The sequence below is a fragment of the Microcaecilia unicolor genome, chromosome 2 (genome assembly GCF_901765095.1).
Source record: "Microcaecilia unicolor chromosome 2, aMicUni1.1, whole genome shotgun sequence".
Classification (NCBI taxonomy): Eukaryota; Metazoa; Chordata; class Amphibia; order Gymnophiona; family Siphonopidae; genus Microcaecilia; species Microcaecilia unicolor.
In genome coordinates, this window is record NC_044032.1 from 493654789 (window position 1) to 493675921 (window position 21133).

Consider the following 21133-nt stretch of genomic DNA (forward strand, 5'->3'; position numbering starts at 1 on the left):
CCTCCCTCAAAAAAGAGTGGTGTTGAATCTTCACGTGTTTGTGTGAGTTATTTCTGAACTTTTGTGAAGTAGATCCATGGTGGGTTGTACTTTCAGATATTTAAAATGGATATATCTAAAAAGTTTACTTGCTCTTTTTCAGGGAACAGCATTTCACAGCCTGGAGTCTTACTCCCACCAACTAGCCCAGGTAAGAAAGAACCTATGCAGTAGATTTACGAGCATTCAATTTGATTTAAGTGAAACATTTTTTTTACTGATTTCCTTTTTACTAATCAATAATAAAATGAGGATCAGATGTGCTAAAAAGTTTTTCCTCCCCATCTTGTGTTTGTATTGTGGAAATGCTTAGTATGCCTGTCCCTGTACTGATACAGTGAATCATTTTATTAAAGATTAACACTGACACATAGATCTGCAGTGTGCATGGGTAGAAGATTTTATTCTCAGGATCTTCAAAATAAATATCCATTCCTCAGGGACATTTGCATACACTGATTTCAACAGAATGGTTATTTAGAACACCAGATCTGTTTGCAGTTCTTGAGGACCAGAGATGAGTACCTCTGGTATAATATGACACTTTTTGGCTCTTCTTGCAAAGAGAACAAAGTCCAAAAAATGTTATAAGGTGACAGAAGGATGTTTTTCTCTCCAAAATGTCCAATTTGCAATTTTTGATACCTCGATGTTTGTCCAAATTTCAAGGTGTGCGTTTTGTGCAAGACATCGGCAGCACCAAAATGTAGTCATTTTTCTGCAATAATGGAACAAAATGAAAACATCTGGGGCTAAAAGTTAGACATTTTGGTCTAGACCTGTTTCAATCATGATTAAGTGAACAACAGGTGCCCTAATTGACCAAATAACCACTGGAGGGATTAAGGCATATACCCCCTTACTCCCCCAATAGTCACTGACCCCTCCCACTCCTCAAAGCTATGAAAGTAACAGTACATACCAGCCTCTATGACAGCTTCAGATGTTATGGCCAGTCCTATTAGAGCAGCAAGCAGGTCCCTGGCAGGGCCGGTCTTAGGCAGAGGCGATCGAGGCGGCCGCATAGGGCCCCGCGCCTAAGGGGGCCCCGCGCGGCGCGCCTCAGCTCTGCCTCGCTGCCGGACTGCCGCTGCTCGCCCGCCCTCCACCCATGTCAAACGACGGGACTCTCCGCGTTCCCCTGCTTCCCCTTCCTCCAGGCACCCGAGCCCCCCTCCCGTCCGAGCCCCCCCTCCCCGACCAGCGAAACGACCCTCTTCTGTCACCCGACCCGGCCGGCACCTCACCTGACCCAACATTTCAAAAAAAATCTTCAAGCGGCAATGCCTGCATCTGACTAGAAGAAGAAAAACCGCTTCGCGGTTCGTCCATTGGCCGGCCTTCCCTCATGTCCCGCCCTCTGATGTAACTTCCGCAAGGGTGGGACATGAGGGAAGGCCGGCCAATGGTCGTTTGGCGGGGAGGGGGGGCTTGGACGGGAGGGGGGCTCAGGTGCCTGGAGGGGGAGCAGGGAAACGAGTCTTGTGCTGGACAAGGGTGGAGGGCATGGGGGGCGGGGACGGGGGGTTACTGGACATGGGTAGATGGCAGGGGGAGGGGGGGTTGGACATAGGTGGATGGCAGTTGGCAGGGGGGACAGGAGGGTTGCTGGACATGGGTGGATGGCAGGGGAGGGGGGTTTCTGGACATGGGTGGATGGCAGGGGAGGGAGGGTTTGGACATAGGTGGATGGCAGTTGGCAGGGGGGACAGGAGGGTTGCTGGACATGGGTGGATGGCAGGGGAGGGGGGTTTGGACATAGGTGGATGGCAGTTGGCAGGGGAGGGCAGGAGGGTCGCTGGACATGGGTGGATGGCAGGGGAGGGGGGTTTCTGGACATATGTGGATGGCAGGGAGGACAGGAGGGTCACTGGACATGGGTGGATGGCAGGGGAGGGGGTTTGGACATAGGTGGATGGCAGTTGGCAGGGGAGGGCAGGGGGGACAGGAGGGTTGCTGGACATGGGTGGATGGCAGGGGAGGGGAGTTTCTGGACATAGGTGGATGGCAGAGGGGACGGGGGGTTGCTGGACATAGATGGATGGCAGGGGGGACAGCAGGGTCGCTGGACATGGGTGGATGGAGGGAAGGAGGGTTTCTGGACATGGGTGGATGGCAGGGGAGGACAGGGGGGTCACTGGACATGGGTGGAGGGCAGGGGAGGGGGATTTATGGACATAGGTGGATGGCAGGGGCGGGCAGGGAGGACAGGAGGGTCGCTGGACATGGGTGGATGGCAGGGGAGGGAGGTTTCTGGACATAGGTGGATGGCAGAGGGGACGGGGGGGGGGGGGTTGCTGGACATAGATGGATGGCAGGGGGGATAGGAGGGTTGCTGGACATGGGTGCATGGAGGAGAGAGAAGAAATGCTGGACATGGATGGAGGCGAGGGAAGAGTGAGGAAGGCGTTGAGGTGAGGGAAAAGGAAGAGAAGAGAAAAAGTGCACATGGATATAGAAAATAGGCAGAAGCTGGATCCACTGGACAGTCAAGTCTGCAGAGGACCCAGCTTTTACTTACGGATGTAGGGCAAGAAATGAAGAAGAAAGGCGGAAAGTAAAGAAATAAATGGAAAGGAAGCCCTGGAAACGGAGTTAAGAGGACAGATAGCAGCACAATCGGATACTGAGCCAGCATGATCAGAAAAACGAAGTTACCAGACAACAAAGGTAGAAAAAAACTATTTTATTCAGGATTTATTAATTGGAATATGTCAGTTTTTGGAAATGGTGGGGGTTCCCTAGCGTTTACAAGCTGCCGTCATTTAAAGATAATTTTATGCACTGAGATATGTTGGGCATATTTTATTATTAAAAACAGTTTTGCTGGATTACATAAATTATACGACTTGGAAATTAAACAGTGTGATATGAATGATAAGAAGGGGATTCAATGAGGATTTGCACCACACCATTGCGCTTGTGACGCAAAGAACATAACTGTTCAGATGGATGTGAGAGGCAGTTAGATCTGATGAACCCCGAAAATAATTTGGAGTAAATCGTGGATGACTATAAAAATTTGTAAACCCTGCAGTGAATATATATGTTTGGGACGCTAATAGGATATTGGATGGAAGTTTAGTCCCCACATTTGTTCTATCTGGTGGGCTGTAATTTGAATAGTTTTTGGAAATGTGCATCTGTGATATTTTTCAAGTAAGTTTCAATTTTTGTAGTATTGCTGCATGCTGAGTCTGACTTCTTGAGGTAACTTTCCAGTTCAGTATTTTGCCTTCATGTGTTTTTCAGGTGTGATCAAGGAAGGTACAGTATTCTGCTAGCGTATAGTTTGCAGCCCTTTTTGTTTGTTTTTTTTCACTAGGTTGTGCACTGGTGTTTTAGAGCCCGGTGTAATTACAGTTGCCTTTCCACGCCACGCATAAGGTTGTAGCTCGTCCTGTCCTTGGAATTAGTGCTGTTTATGGTTTGTTAAGGTTATGAGTGTGTTTTTGCACAAGTTTGTGTACAGTGTTTTGCAGTGGAGAGATAGTGTGTTGGCCTTACTAAGGTGGCACCAAACATCAGAAAGGGTGTAGAGCCTAAATCATGACACACTACCTCTAAAAGGGTGATTTGTGGCTCTACATGAGAATTGTGGTATTATGATCCCTTGCTAGCTTCATATTGTTGATGGTCTGCATTTTCCGTATGGCTGGTATATTGGTGTATAAGGTATTAATTGTGTCTATTTTATTTTTACTTATTTTTTTTCTGTGTGTTGTCAGACAATTATGGATGACAGACAGAGTCGGAGTCTTCTTGAGTCAGAGAGTTGTGGTATATATTTTAAAACAATTTTAATACCTTGGTGGTCTATATGTTTTTATATTGTACATTATATTTTACATATCACTTAATTTTATTGTATATCTTTTCATTTCATTTTTCTTTTATTGCATATATGGGTTACAGAGTAATAGGGGAATTTGAAAGTACTGAATCTTTTCTTAATATTTTTCCTTTATTCTCCTTTGTTATGAGAATTGGAACTACTAATTGTAGTGGACTTGAACTGAATAATTTCTGGGGAGGGGAGGTTTCATGATAGCATTGTGCTTATTATTTCAATCAGTTTTTTTGTACAAGTTTAGCTTCATTTGTCGTTATTTGAAATTTAATTATAAAATGTTCTAAAAATGGAATAATCGTATCAATGGGGCGGAGCTAGGGTGGAGGCGGGGCTAGGATGGGGCCCCACCAAATTGGTCTGCATAGGGCCCCGCACTTGCTAAGACCGGCCCTGGTCCCTGGAGTAACCTAGTAGTAGACTGTAGAGAAGGAGACCCAGGCCCATATCCCACTCTAACTGGCACACTTGTGGAGGAAAGTGTGAGACCTCCAATACCCACCAAAAACCTATAGTACCTACATAGAGGTGACACCTGCAAGCATAAGGGCTATTGTAGTGGTGTACAGTTAGGTACAGCAGGATTTTGGTGGGTTTTGGAGGGCTCACCATACAATGTAAGGGGGTAGCGGTGAGATGTGTACTTGGGATCCTTTATGTGAAGTCCACTCAGTGCCCCCTAGGGTGCCCCACTGCTCTGCTGGGATGTCTATGTGGCCAATCTACTAAGAATGATGCCCCCCCCTCCCAATACATCCTAATGGCTTCTTTTTGTTGTTTTTCCCTTGGATTTTTTTTTTTTTAAGAAAATGGTCCTAAAAGATAGAAGTAATGAGCACAAAAACATTTAGCTAATTTTTGCAACAAAAAGTAGGACATTTTTCTGACTTGAAAATGGCTATGTTTGCTACTAGAATTTTGGATATTTTCTGCATAACATCCAAAATTGGATTTAGACGTCATATCAAAAATGTCCCTCTATATCTCTTAACCAATGGCCATTTGCTAGATATTTTTCTGCTCTGTGCATCTATCTTTTTGGACCATTTTTGGGAGAAAAAAACCATCCAAGGGAAAAATGCACAAAAACATGCCATTGGGATGTATGTGTGTGTGTGTGTGTGTGTGGGGGGGGGGGGGGGGGGGGCAGCATTCTTAGTACACTGGCCACACAGAAATCCCAACAGAGCAGTGGGGCAACCTAGGAGACACTGCAGTGGAGTTCACAAAAAAGGTCCCAGGTATACATCTCAGAATTACCCCACTTATATTTTATGGTGAGCTTTCCAAAAGCCACCAAAAACCTGTTGTACCCAAATGTACAGTACTACAATAAACCTTCTGTGTTTAGGTATCACAGTAGGTTTTTGATGGATTTTGGAGGGATCACACTTTCCACCACAAGTGTAACAGTTAGAGTGGGGTATGGGCAGTGGTGTGCTAGTAAATAAATAAATTAACCAACCAACCAACCAACCAACCAACCAACCAATCACCCATAGATATGCACATAACTGTATTATACATTCTATTGGTACAAATGATATGTGCAGGCAGCAACCAATTTACAAATAAACATACAACATTCTTTACTGTAAATTCCAAATGGGCAATTAATTTTCTCAGAATTGTTTGGTTGATTTTTGCCACATATCTGTAGCCAATCTATGGGCCCTGTTTACTAAGCTGCGCTGTAGGCATGGTGTGTCTCTAGCATTAGCGCGTGCTAAGTTTTAGCATGCGCTAAAAAGTTACAGGGCCCTGTGTTTGCTATTCATCCAAGAATTCTATTCACAATAAATTTATTGACATTAAATCTGACATGTGATTTATTGTCAGACTATTTCACACCCTGCACACTAATATAGCCACTACTGGAAAACCAGAACAAGCTGAACTGTTACAGATTCCCACGCAGAAACTACAAGCCAGCAGAATCCTTCACCTCAATCACACATGAAGAACAGAGATCGCTCCTCTTCAAAGTTTTCAAAAATTAACCCGAAATCCTAAGAAGCTAGACTGCATGCAGCACAATACCAGGAAAACAGAAAGGCATGTTTCCTCCTATACAGTGCAAAATAAGACAGCAGGTGTTCCCAAAACGTCCAAGTTTTGGGAACACTTAAATCCTGCCCCCAACACACTCCATTGTGATTTGGACGCACTGCATATGAACTGCACAGAAAACTATCTTAAAAATGGGGTTTGAAAATAGCAGTTTGGACATTTTGGAAAAAACAGCCCCCATCCATTTGCCACTTTGTGCAGCTTTTTGAACATTTTTTTTGTTTTGAAAATGAGTCCCAGAATGGAAAAAGAGGTTAAATATAAGAAGGTTTTTATGTCCTCATTTCAGTGTTTGGCCACTCAAATGTGGAACGATCTTCTCTTACATCTTTAGACAATCCTTTGGTTATCATTCTGCAAATGTATTAAAGCATGGCTATTTCAGAAGTATGTATCGTTACAATAACTGCGAATAGTTGATGTTTACATGATTTATCTGCTCTAGGTATGCCTAAACTCTTTTTTTTTTATTGTGATCTGGATTGAACTTGTCAAGATATATGCGGGCTATAAGTGATATACTGATATTGATACATATTGTAGCTTTTAAAAATTAGGGGATACAATGTTGGTATCTGAAAAGGAGGCTTGTGTAGTATCCAAGGCACATGTACTAAATTATGGCCTCTAGTCTTAGATGTGTATGTATTATAAATGTAGGTGTTTATTTTCCAGCTATTTTCAAGCATATGAAATATTGAGGTTTATTGATGTTTTCATGTCAGAGGTAACATTGCTGGGCACCATTTCAAATGGGTTTTTTTTTCAGTGCCGATTTTTTAGGTGTCATTTATAAAATTTACCTCATGCTTAGCACGTGAGCCCTTACTGTCCACACAGTGGGTGTTGCTAGGGGCTCATGCACTAATGACCATGCACTGATGGGAAAATTAGCACATGGCTGTTAATAGGGAAAATAGAAAAGTCAGCCATTTTACTCCAGCAGTAACAATGTCCTTAGTGTGTGGGTATAACCTGCCTAAGGATGTGCTAAGGCCACTTTTTACTGCTGTTTGGTAAAAGTAGGAATATAATGGGTGTCTCTGCACTTACCGCCAGCTTATTTTTATCACGGCTTAGTAAAAGACCCCATTCGTTGTGCTTCATAATCCCATATGTGAAATAAAAAACAGTCTTTAAGCAACAGGCGAGCATTTATCTGAAGCAGCTCTGTACAAAGAGAGTTAAGCCACCCAAAAGTGCCAAAAATGAGAATTTATTGTAGTGCTTAGTCAAAGCATATTTCTGTAATTGTCCTGCTTGCTCCTATGATTTCTTCCTATTTGTTGGAGTATTTTCATTATTTGGAGTTCAAAGTTAGGATTCCCTTTTTTTATATGGTCTAAAGTTTTTGTTATGCACAGAAGTCAAAATACAAAACTATTCAGTAAAATGTAGATAAATGTAGTCAAAATACATTGATAAATAAAATAATAAATTAATATGTGTGTGTGTGTATATACCATTGAGGTGGCGATAAGGGCTCCCGCTCTAACATGGTGATAACTGGGCAATTACTTCTGGGTTACAGCTGCATAAGCTATTTCTGGGGGTTTTCTTTTTCCCCCGGAAATGGTGTGCACTCGGGGTGGGACTACTGCCGGTGGCCACGTTGGGCCAGTGGTAGTCCCAGAAGAGCGAGCGGTAAGTCTGCATCGAGTTTACCGCTCACTCTGTAAAAGGGTCCCTGGGCAACTTGGCAACTCTGCTTTTTATTCCACACCTTTTCAACTTTCACTACTGTTTTCGACTCCACCACTTCCTGTGGAGATGCATCACAGGCATCCACTACCCTTTCTATGAAAAAGTATTTCCTGACATGCTTTTAAGATTCCCACTTTGCAACTTCAATTCATGTCCTCTCGTTCAATAACCTCACCATTTTTGGAAAAGGTTGTTTTCTCTTTCAAGAATTGAAATGTTTATATCATATCTACCCTGTCTCTCTTGATACAAACTTTCTTTCGTTTTAAAATAACTTGTTCTTCTGGCTATGTATGCTTTTATGTGCAATGTAAAGTTGAGAAGAGTGTGTACATGCCAGCACAGCTGTTTTCATGCTTCCTAAGTGCTGCTTTCGCTGCAGGCGCCTCAGTCACTAGGCAACATGCTATGCTTGGCTTTGTTTTAAACATGGTTACCGTGGATTTGCAGAACTCAGTTATTAAATATATTTTAATTGAATCCATGGATGAATCAGTAGCCTGAAAACATTTTGGAGGCCATTTTAGAAGTGAGGTGCATGGGCCATTTATACAAGTAAATTGCCTAAGTAGCATTTTGGAGAAACTCGTATTTACAGATGTATATTCACTGCATACACAGTTTTGAAGAGGATATCAGGTTCTAGATCTGGTATGGGCAGGCTTGAAAAGTATGTATATAGTTCCTACATGCAATGGCAATACAAGCATTTTGAACTTAGTCTTTGGAAGAGTGCTTGAGGTGGGGAAATTGAGCTTACCTGTTTGGTGTGTAAAATTGCCTGAGAAAACCAGAGATTACAATTTTGCTGCTTAGCTTCTTAATCTAGGTTGGTAACATCTGGAATTTATGAATATAAGTGGCGGTATTTATAACATGCAGTGGCTGTATAAAATCAGCCATTTACAAATGCAAATACCGTTACTTACATTTTCAGATCATTGAGTGATGCCATTCTTTTTCTAAATTGGCTATTTCTTCTCCATGTGGTGCCAATTACGTTTTTTCCCCCATGCCTCTTTAAAAAAGGTCATTCAATGAGACTTTTGTAAAATATACCTCAAACTGTGAATGTCCCAATTTGGATATCCTTTTTCCTTGCTAGACAATAATCTGTGCAAAATTCAGTTTTTCTGTCTAGTTACTTAGTACTGCCTGAGTGAAAATGTGATCTCCTGAGGGTTGTAATTCTTTAAGCCACAGACATGAAGTTTGTAGGGTTGTAGGTTATATTATGATCTCATTTTAGGCAGCCAAATCAAAAGATAAAGACATTTACAACATAAGGGATATCACGCACGGGAGCAATTGACTTATGGAATAGGGATGTAAATATAAAGGGACCCTTATTTTCCCTTCCTAGTACCTGTGTTTCCACTTGGGAAGCACATGGAATATATCATGAGGAGGGCTAAACCATTTTCTAGGGTGTAGCACTGCAGTCTTGATCATAACATGGTGGATTCCAGCCAGTGGACATTGTGTGTCCAAGTGACGTTTCAGGAGTTCATGAAGAGAGGGAGAAGGGAGTAGCCTCCAGGCAGTCTACTAGAGAGATGCTGCTTTCAGGAGGCTAGAGAAGAAGCCTGCTGTTGAGTCCCAGAGAGATTGGGGGTAACCTTTACTAAGGTGCGACGAAAAATGGGCTGTGCTAGTGTAGGTACGTATTTTGGGTGTGCGCAGATCCATTTTTGAGCGCGCCTGTAAAAAAGAACCTTTTAAAAATTTTTGCCGAAAATGGATATGCAGCGAAATAAAAATTGGCGCTTGTCCATTTTGGGTCTGAGACCTTATCGCAAGCCATTGACTTAGTAATAAGGTCTTACACGGTAACTGTGCGGTAATTGTCTCTGTGTGTAGCATGACGATTACCGCCCGTTTTTTTGCCGTGCCAGAAAATAAAAATTATTTTCTGGTGCGTGTAGCGGATGCTCCTCAAAATGAAATTACCACAAGGGCCACGCGATAGCCTGGCGGTAACTCAAAAATGGATGCGTGTTGGGCGCATGTAGGCGCCTACGTGGCTTAGTAAAAGGGCCCCTTGAAGAAGTAAGTAGTAGTGAATAGGAACAGGAGTACACCCAGTCTCTGTGCCTTGTTCGACAGAGGAGCACAGGAGTTGGAGGAGAAGAGAAGCTGATCTTTGGTTCTGAGTCCGTGATACAGAGGATTAAGGAAGGATCCAGTAGAGGAGTTGTAGGGATGCTTCTTTTATTTATTTTTAAGGATTATTTATCACCATTTTTGAAGAAATTCACTCAGGCGATGTACAGCAAGAATAAGTTGGACATAGGCAAAAAGACAATTACTGGAGTAAAAAAAAATAATTAATTAATACACATTATGGATAGTATTCTACTTACAATGTCTACTTACAATGTCAACACAATACACATTAAAAACATATTAATAGACAATATAAGGTGTAAAGCGAGGTAGAATGTATAGACAGGTAAGATGGAAAATAAGAGTGGACTAATTTAAGGGAAAAATGCACATAAAGCCAGAAAAGGTGCATGAAAATGATCTCAGCTAGAGTACGAGTCGATAATCAGGTCTTGCTATGTTATGTGCAGCTGCTGTTATCCTTGTCCCCCAAATTCTATAAATGGCATCTTAAGTTTGTGTGTGCTAATTTGGCCGCATGTCCAAATTGGGTGCACAACTAATGGATTAACAATCCAATCAGCACCGATAACTGGTACTTAGCAATCAATTAGTGGCACTAATTGGCTTTAAAATTAGAATTTATGTGCACAGCTTTCTAGATGTATTCTGTAACATTGTGCCCATAAATTCAAATGTGCACAACTGAAAAGGGGGCGTGGACATGGGCATGGAATAGACGGGTTGTGGGTGTTTCAAAATACTATGCACATTAGTATAGAAATACACCTGATCTGCGCCTAAGTTAGGCGCAGGTATTTAGGCCTGATTTTAGGTGGCCTAAATGAGTGTGCCTGTCGCGTCCCACACTCCTACCTGCTCCTCCGCCGCGGGGGGCGGGAGCCAGTGTCCTCCGTGGCGAGGGGTAGCGGCCCGGAGGCCTTGGCAGGGAGTTGGGGGCTGCCGCAGTGATGGCCGTTCCGGCCGGGACCGAGGCCGGAGGCCGGCGACTGCGGCCGCCGGTCTCTCGGATCCGCCGGCTGTGGGGGCTATGTTCGCGCTGCCGAAGGAGGCGGCACCAAGACGCGATGGTCGGCGTCTTCTTCTCTCCTGGGCAGGTGGGCCCAGAGCTCCGCCTCTGAGGCGCCGGATTGGGAGGCCAAGTTGGTGGTCCCGCCTGGGGAATCGGACAGAGCCAATCAGAGGGGCTCTGCCGATACCCAGGGCCGGATTGGTCGGCTGTCCCTACGGGGGCGGGGCGGCTGATGTTGTACTGTATTTAAGGAAGGGAGCTGAGCTAGCACTTTGCTTCAGGTTCTGTTCCCGAAGCCTATCTCCGTGGTTCCTGTGTTTGTCGTTTTCCTGGTTTTGGCGGATTCTGGAATTTGGACTGTTTCCTGGTATCTCTGCCTAGCTGCCTGCCTCGACCTCCAGCCTGAACTTGACTTCTCTACTAGCCACCTGCCTTGACCTCTTGCCTGACCCCGACTACGCTGTTAGCTGCCGGTCTTGATCTGCTGCCAATGTTTGGACTTTTCTTTCCTCCTGCCCGCGTCTCTCCCGGTTCCAGCCCAGGTCAGTCCGGTAACCCCGCGGTTCCTGAAGTCCCGTTGACCGCCTGCAGCTGGGGGCTCAACCCTTGGTGAACGGCGGTCGCCGCGGGTGAAGACTTGGGGTTGCGCGGCTGTCCTTTGAGGTCCTTTTGGGCCTTGTGGGACTTAAGGGCTCACCCTCCTTGTGGACAAGACAGTGCCTAAATTATAGTCGCAAGAACTGCCGCTAAGCATATTTTATAAACTACGCCTAACTTTAGGTATAGTTTAGAGAATCCCGCTAAGCGTGTAGTTTTTCTGTGCCAATTTTGAAGACGCCATTTATAGAATTTGGCCCGGTGTGTGTGACTAGCTAGTTAGTTGCTTCTTCCATTAAAAGCTTGGGAGAAGAGCCAAAGTTTCACTTGCTTCCTGAAGTACAGATAGTCTTGCATTTTGCAATGCCTTTCTTGGAGTGGTTGGGGAAGGCTCATTGGTGGGTGTCATGTGTGATTTTCTATGGAGAGGGTGTGATAGGGATATTTCTTGGGAGAACCTTAACAACCTTGGAGCTGCGTAAAGGAAGACCCTGTTTTTCAAGTACGCTGGTCCATCTTCTTTAAGGGCCTTGAAAATTAGACGCAGAATTTCAAACGTAGCCTTGTATTGTACTGGTAGCCAGTGAGGTTTTTGCAGGGATGGTATAATGTGATGTGATCATGCTATGTCATGCTGTGGCATTCTGAATCAACTGGAGCTGGTGCAAAGTCTTTGTAGTCAGGTCAATGTAGTGTGCATTATAGTAATCCAACCTTGATGTTGTGATGTGAACCACTGTGACAAAGACTTGTCTTCTTGATGCACAGAGTGAGACAGTATAGTTAACGTAGTAGCATAGTAGACAACAGCAGATAAAGACCTGTACAGTCCATCCAGTCTGCTCAACAAGATAAACTCATTACATATGGTATATGATACTTCATATGTATACCTGGTCTTGATTAGTCCTTGCCATTTTCATAAGTACATCAGTAATGCCACACTGGGAAAAGACCAAGGGTCCATCGAGCCAGCATCCCTCCACGACAGCGGCCAATCCAGGCCAAGGCACCTGGCAAGCTTCCCAAACGTACAAACATTCTATACATGTTATTCCTAGAATTGTGGATTTTTCCCAAGTCCATTTAGTAGTGGTTTACGGACTTGTCCTTTAGGAAACTGTCTAACCCCTTTTTAAACTCTGCCAAGCTAACCGCCTTCACCACGTTCTCCGGCAACGAATTCCAGAGTTTAATTACACGTTGGGTGAAGAAAACTTTTCTCCGATTTGTTTTAAATTTACTACACTGTAGTTTCATCGCATGCCCCCTAGTCCTAGTATTTTTGGAAAGCGTGAACAGACGCTTCACATCCACCTGTTCCACTCCACTCATTATTTTATATACCTCTATCATGTCTCCCCTCAGCCGTCTCTTCTCCAAGCTGAAAAGCCCTAGCCTCCTTAGTCTTTCTTCATAGGGAAGTCGTCCCATCCCCCTATCATTTTAGTCGCACTTCGCTGCACCTTTTCCAATTCTACTATATCTTTCTTGAGATGCGGTGACCAGAATTGAACACAATACTCAGGTGCGGTCGCACCATGGAGCGATATAACGACATTATAACATCCTCACACCTGTTTTCCATACCTTTCCTAATAATACCCACATTCTATTCACTTTTCGAGCCACAGCAGCACACTGAGCAGAAGGTTTTCAGTGCATTATCAACAATGACACCCAGATCCCTTTCTTGGTCCGTAACTCCTAACGTGGAACCTTGCATGACGTAGCTATAATTCGGGTTCTTTTTTCCCACATGCATCACCTTGCACTTGCTCACATTAAACGTCATCTGCCATCTAGCCGCCCAGTCTCTCCCAGTCTCGTAAGGTCCTTCTGTAATTTTTCACATCCTGTCGCGAGTTAATGACTTTAAATACTTGTGTCATCAGCAAATTTAATTACCTCGCTAGTTACTCCCATCTCTAAAATCATTTATAAATATATTAAAAAGCAGCGGTCCTAGCACAGACCCTGAGAAACCCCACTACTACCCTTCTCCATTGTGAATACTGCCCATTTAACCCCACTCTCTGTTTCCTATCCTTCAACCAGTTTTAATCCACAATAGGACATTTCTCCTATCCCATGACCCTCCAATTTCCTCTGTAGCCTTTCATGAGGTACCTTGTCAAACGCCTTTTGAAAATCCAGATACACGATATCAACTGGCTCCCCTTTGTCCACATGTTCGTTTACTCCTTCAAAGAATTGAAGTAAATTGGTCAGGCAAGATTTCCCCACACAAAAGCCATGCTGACTTGGTCTCAGTAATCCATGTCCTTGGATGTGCTCTATAATTTTGTTTTTAATAATAGCCTCTACCATTTTCACCGGCACCGACGTCAGACTCACCGGTCTATAATTTCCCGGATCTCCCCTGGAACCTTTTTAAAAAATGGACGTTACATTGGCCACCCTCCAATCTTCCGGTACCACGCTCGATTTTAAGGATAAATTGCATATCACTAGCAGTTGCTCCGCAAGCTCATTTTTCAGTTCTATCAGTACTCTAGGATGAATACCATCTGGTCCAGGAGATTTGCTACTCTTCAGTTTGCTGAACTGCCCCATTACGTCCTCCAGGTTTACCGTGAAGTCAGTAAGTTTCTCCGACTCGTCCGCTTGAAATAAATTTCCGACACCGGTATCCCACCCAAATCTTCCTCAGTGAAGACTGAAGCAAAGAATTCATTCAATCTCTACGTCTTTGTCTTCCTTGATCACCCCTTTTAACCCTCGGTCATCCAGCGGCCCAACTGATTCTTTTGCCGGCTTCCTGCTTTTAATATACCGAAAAAAACTTTTACTATGTTTTTTGCCTCTAATGCTATCTTGTTTTCGTAATCCCTCTTGGCCTTCTTTATCTGCGCCTTGCATTGGCTTTGACACTCCTTATGCTGCTTCTTGTTATTTTCAGACAGTTCCTTCTTCCATTTTCTGAAGGCATTTCTTTTAGCCCTAATAGCTTCCTTCACCTCACTTTTCAAACAGGCCGGCTGTCTTTTGGAGTTCCGTCTTTCTTTTCTAATTAGTGGAAATAGTTTGGCCTGGGCTTCCAGGATGGTATTTTGAACAGTGTCCATGCCTGTTGTACAGTTTTTACCCTCTCAGTTGTCCCCTAAGTTTTTTTCCACCGTTCTTCTCATTTTATCATAGTCTCCTTTTTAAAGTTAACCGCTAACGTATTTGACTTCCTGTGTATAGTTACTTCAAAGTTGATATTAAAACGGTCATTTTATGATCACTGTTATCAAGCGGCCCCAGTACCATAACGTCCCTCACCCGATCATGCGCTCCACTAAGGACGAAGTCTAGAATTTTTCCTTCTCTCGTTGGCTCCTGCACCAGCTGCTCCATAAAGCTATCCTTGATTTCATCAGGAATTGTACCTCTCTAGCATGTCCCGATGTTACATTTACCCAGTCTGCCCAGTATGTCCTTGTTCTTCAACTTCTGAAGCTGAATCTATCCAACCATGATCATAGGAGCCAACTTTTCAAAATGATTGGGGGTGCTGAATTTTTTTTAACAGGTGGTGCATTTCCTCCTCCCCTTCCCTCTCCCCTTGTCCCCCTCCCATCCCTCCCTGTCCCCCTCCCCTCCCTCGTCCCCCCTCCACCTCCCTCCAAGTTCCAGGCCCCCCTCCCTCCCCTCTCTCTCTCTTTTCCCTCCCCCCGAGTTCCAGGGTCCCCTCCTTTCCCTCCCCCCGAGTTCCAGGGTTCCCCCCTCCCTCCCAGTTCCAGGGACCCCCTTCCCTCCCCCTGAGTTCCAGGGTCCCCCCTCCCTCCCTCCCTTCCTCCCTCCCTTTGAGTTCCAGGCCCCCTCCCTCCAAATTTTAAAAGTCATCTATTTACCTCGTCAGGGTTAGGGAAAAGTAAAAGTTACCTTGCTTCTTGACTTCAGCTTTTTAACATCATCTGGGGCTGGGCTGGCACCTTTCCCTGTACCTCTCTGGCTCGCTCTCTGAGTCTCTGCCCTTCTTCAATGTTCCATCTGGGCCACCCGGTAAGCACACACCTTTGGGCTTCGGCGCTCCCGAGCTCTCCCTCTGCAGTATCCCACCTATGCGGGACAGGAAACTGCTTACTGCACACTGCCGGCGGGCCCGGAAGTTGGAACAATGAAGGACAGCTGTGCAGGGCGGGCCATGGCAGGGAGCTAAATGGTCAACGCCACGGTGCATGCAGGGACTGGAGTGGGAGCCGGCCTGGGAAGAACAGGAGGACATGCACTCACGCGCGGCGCCACCAGCCCACCACTGCCTAAGTTCGGGCGATGGCGGCTCTGGAAGCTCCTCTGTGCTCTGCTCTGTTGCAGCATGATGATCATCCCGCCTATACGGGACCGGAAACTGTAACAGAGCCAGAGCAGGAAAAACTTCCGACGGCGAAGGCAGTGTGCTTACTGCACTGACACGGAGAGTCCAGAACATTGAAGGAGGTAGCAGGCGGAGCGGATGGACAGCACAGCGGTGCAGCAGGGCAAGGAGTTGGGACGGTGCAGGGAGCGGGACCGGGCGGGAGGGACTTTATGCCCATGTCACGTCGTCACGTGCCACTGCCAAATTATTGGGGGTGCTTGAACACCCACAACACCCACGGAGTCGGCGCCTATAACCATGATCAGAGCACAGACTGTAAAAGTTTTCCCAGTACTAGCTTTGCTTCCCAATTACTGGTGTTGCTTCCTAATCTCTGCTAAGTTTCTTTGGAACGATTCCTTCTAAACAGATTCCGTTGTGTTTGATCCCATTTGCCACAGGTCCTGAAGGTTGCTTTGGGGGATGAAGGTTGCTTTGGGGGATCTATATAAGGGCTGAGTCTAACTGTACCCCAAATTTCCTAACCTATGATTTAAGAGGGGAAAGGGCAATGGGACAGTGGTAGTGGTTTTTGCAACTACATTCTAGTGGCATCATCGTATTTAAAATAGCGACTGAGAATCCCTGCAGAGGTCTCATGAGACTGTCGAGACCCACGAGACTACCTCGGGAAGTCTCAGCCGCCATTTTGAAAACACAGCGGTGCTGGCAGACAGGGGAAGAGCGGCAGCACAATGTCAGGAAAGAACATGCCCCCCTGCAGAGGCCACCAGACTACCAGGACCCCTTGGGTAGGACTGGGGCAGTGGGGGTGTCAGCTGCGGCAGCAGGGGCAGCAGAGGGGTGTCGGGCAGCAGACGGGTGTGCGGCCCAGATCACCCTCAGTCCGCCCCTGATGGACAATGCTGGTGGTGCCCAGAGTACCCTTCATCTTATAGGACTCCAGGTGACTGCTCAGCTTGGCCCACCCAGTGATTTGGTCCTGCTTGAGATCTGTGTTAATCCACTCCTTGGATTTTATATTGGGGGTACCAATATCAGGGAAACTGCAGTTCCTCATAAATGAAACCTCTGAGAAAGGGTTTTTTTCAAACCCCCCCCCCCCCATGCTTTCCACAGTATGTATTCTTTACCCACGGATTAGAAAGATGCAGGGACCATCCCAGTACAGTATGCATAATGAGGTTATATGTAACTTGCTGCATGCACTCTTGGTAAAGATGGCATACTTGCAAATTCTGCAAGGTTTTCCTCATTAAAATGAGATTGCAGGCCCCTGGGTACAAAGTATCTATTGGTCTGCAATCTCAGGGGCCGGGAAGAGGGGGAGACTAAAATTGACCTCTTCAGGCCCTTTATCTGATATTGCACCAGAAATAAATGCTGAGTTAATGTAATGCAGCCTACTGGGGAAAACCAATTTAACAATAACTGATTCTGAATGTGTTTGGTAAATGAAATTAGAATCAGTTCCTTAAGCACTGATAAAGCCATTTTCAAACATGTAAAATGGGTGTTTGCCTATGGAAAAAAAAAGCCCTTTAAAAAAGAGGCGTAGCCAGACACCCAATTTTGGGTGGACCTGGGCCCAAGATGGTGGGCAGAAGAACTCCCGCCTTGTCCCACAAGTGATTTGGTCTCTCACCTCACTCGCCTGCATGCCATATGGTCTCTCAAAACATCCCCCATCCCCTGCATACCTTTTAAATAGCAGCTTTGTCACCAGCAGCAAGCAGTAACTAATTCACACTGCTCATGTTGACCCACAGCCTTCCCTCTGATTGCAACTTCCTGTTTCCGCATAGGTGGAAGTATATCAGAGGGAAGGCTGTGGGGCTGGTTTGAGCAGTATGTAATCAGTCACTACTCACTGCAGGCGAAGATCTGCTATTTACAAGGTATGCAGGAGGAACAGTTGTTGGGAGTTTTACGGCTGCTGGGGCTTTGGGATCCTGCCATCATAGGTGTGCTGCTACTGGGTAGGCCTGAGCCCAAAATGATGGGCCTGGGCCCATCCGGGCCCACCCTTGGCTACACCACTGCTTTAAAAAATTGTCTTGGGCCTTCAGTGGGGAAAAATTTATGAGGTGATGACAGCATGCATTCTTGCCCTGCATACCAAGAAAAGATGGGGCAGGCTGTCAGAACTATGAGGGGTATTTTAATTTTGACATTCCTATACCTGGCTTGCATCAAAGAATTCAGGAAAACACTTTTGCAATAGCACCAGTTTTCAAGCCAGCAAGTTGGGTCCTAGTTGACAGGTGGCAGTCACAGCCCATGTACTACCCGCTCTCCTCTGCTCTCCTCCTGTTCCAGATCACGCTGTAGGTACAGAACAGAGTTTTCAAATGCTTTCGTCTCATGGCACACTTATGTGGTGCTAAAATTGTCAAGGCATACCTCCACAAATGGTCCAACATTTTACCTTCTACCTCCTCCACCCACACGTGGTCCACCATTTTCCCTTCTTCCTCCCCCCTACCTGCACCAGGGGCATAGCCAGACTTCGGTGGGTCCAAAAGCCCAAGGTGAGGGGGCATATTTTAGCCCCCCCCCGGCGCCGCCGACCCCCCCCCACTATTTTTGCCCCCCCTGCCGTCCGCCACCACCACTTTGACCCTCCCCCTGGCGCCACCACCCTCCCCTTTTGACCCCCCTTCTCGCTGCCACCAACCCTCCCCCACCGTCGTCGCTGTCAGGTACCTGTGGATGGCAGGGTCCCCAACCCTGCCAGCCGAAGTCCTCTTCAGCTGCGGTCTCCGGGCTGGCACGTTGCTGCAGCTGGTCTGAAGGAGGACATCAGGACGATTCATTCAGAACAGAATCCTTCCAGATCAGCTGCAGCAATGCGCTGGCTCAGAGACAGGCACTGAAGTGGACTTCGGCTAGAAGGGGTTGGAGACCCCCTGCCAGCACAGGTACCTGATGGTGGCGGGGGAGAGATGGTGGCAGCAGGGGGGCAGGGCCAAATCTGGGGGGCCCATGCCCCCGTGGCCCACATAGCTATGTCCCTGGACCTGCACCCTCACACATGGTCCAGGATTTTACCTTCTCTTCCCTCCCCCCAGATAGTCCAGTATTTACTTTCTTCCCCCCCCGTCCTCACAAATAGTCCAGTATCTCTCCCTCCTGTTCCCTCTCCAGCCAGTAAACAGGCATCTTCCCGTGTCTCTCTTGACCCCCTCCACCCATGTACGTTTGAAAAGTTTCTTGTCTCTCTGACATAACTTCCTACTACGTAGAAGCAGGAAGTTACATCAGAGAGAAGGCTACAGGGTTGACGCAAGCAGGCATTATGAATTGCTGCTCGCTGGCACCGACTGCAAGAGACAAGGAAACTTTTAAAAGGTATACTCTGTTCCGGCACAAATTAAGCTGGTTCTACTTATAAATGACTCTCAACTCCTGCGACACACCTGTGGATCAGCTGCGGCACACTGGTTGAAAACGCCAGTGTAGAAGGAAGGAGCTGGAAGTGAAAGGAGACAGTAGTCTCCCCCTGTCTCTGTGGCTCAGCCACTGTCTCCAGCAGTGAACATGCTGCTTTATGGAATGAGCCAGATTTTGCAACCCTTTCAGCAGTCCATGGAATTGCAGGAGACCAGGGACTCAGGTTTAGATTGGCAGATCTAAGTGGTGAAGCTGCCAGAATACATGGCCACACAACAATTGTATTGAGCCAGTACTATCAAGTCGTCCTCATTTAAATGAAGGTTGAATCTTTGAAAGCAGAGCATTTGGGTGATGCAGTATGCTGTTGTATTTCTGTGGTAGAAACCATTTGTTCATCAATTATGTAGATACTTCTATAATAGGGAAGAGACGCTTATTGGCATCACTTAACTAGTGACAAAGTTCTAAAAGAACATAAGCGTTAATCTTGTGTTTACATTAAACTTTTATTGGCAGAACTGTAATTTGCCAGAAATGTTTTCATATTTTGCCTCGAGCAAACATAAAATGCCACATTTTAGTTCCTACAAAAAACTAAACTGCAATCATATTGATTTTCATTTTTAATATGAATATGATTTAAGAATGCAGCCTTCTACTCATTATGGAGTAGGAAAATCAATTGGCATATGCCCTTACATTTGTTATTTATATGGGGATTTAGTAGCAAACCGAATGGAAATGGAAACACCAGCAAATAAATTCTTCCAATCAAGCTTGATACTTAGATATAAGCCTGTAGGATACCAAGATGAAGAAAACATTTATCTTTCTATCTTAACCATTAAGTATGCCTTAGCATTTTTTTGTTGTACTTTGTGGGAAATGGGGTTGGTTTGTCAATTTTCTCCTGCTCCTTTGGGTTTCTAGCTCATTCTGAATGAGGTCTGGGATTCTGGCACCCATGATACTTTACCTCACAATGATATAAGATTTTTTTCTCTGTATTTTTACATCTCTTCTTAACTCATTTGCTCAACCTGTATTTGTTATCAACTGACTGGCGAACGCCTTTACGGTATTATGTAAGCCACACTGAGCCTGCAAATAGGTGGGAAAATGTGGGGTACAAATGTAACAAATAATAATACTAATAATAAGTCACGGCAGCAACAGTCCTGTCCAAGGGTGATACACACCTTCCAGAACCCTTAGTTGCAGGCTGTTGTGAGTTGATTGGGAGGTCCTCTACCCCCCCCCCCCCCAGCCTATAATCCTGCCAAGGATAGCAGCTTCTAAGGGGTGGCAAAGAGCAGCTACAGTTAAAGCAACACAATAGGTCCAGAGCACCACCCAAACTCAAAGAAACACATACACACAAACACATGGAATGACACCGGCTGCACCTATTATAGTAGGACCTGCTTATCCACTCCTACCCTCATTTGCAATTTTATTTAAATTAGTCCCTTATTTACTTACTCCTGTTACTCTATCTTATCTATGTATACATTCCATCTTTGCTTACACCCTATGCTATTAAAATGTTTATTGTGTTGACATTGTAATGTAGAATAATATGCCATTCTTTGTATTATTCTTTGAATATTTTTACTGCTGTAATTTAGCTTATGTCTGAGTTCTTCTTGTTGTACACCGCCTTGAGTGAATTCCTACAAAAAAGCAGTAATAAATCCTAATAAATAAATAAATACAAAAAACAAATTTAATATTTGTGAGGCCAATATTTAGTGGTTAGATATTTGGTTAATTTAACTGAATAAGTTAATTGGTTAACTTTAACTAGATATTTAATCAGCTTTCTGGGTACGTTGGCCTGCTGAATATACTGGCCTAGTTAACCAGAACTGTTGGCATACCTCTTTCTCTTCGCATAATTTACTGGTTTGGTGGACCACAAATTTCAAACGGGGTGGGGGGGGGGGGGCAGCTGACTCCTGAATTTATCTGGACAAAGTTTTTGGAATACTGACTTTCTAAAACTATGATT

At 45.2% G+C, this 21133-nt stretch overlaps 1 protein-coding gene across 3 annotated transcripts in view; it reads left to right on the top strand.

Moving 5' to 3' along the window:
• DOK7 (docking protein 7) overlaps nt 1-21133 on the top strand; it is a 187550-nt gene that overhangs the window by 96369 nt on the left and 70048 nt on the right. For all 3 annotated transcript variants that reach the window (XM_030191143.1, XM_030191142.1, XM_030191141.1), the window contains one exon: nt 143-190. In XM_030191143.1, coding sequence (XP_030047003.1) covers nt 143-190 — 48 coding nt within the window. The remainder of the gene's footprint in view (nt 1-142; nt 191-21133) is intronic.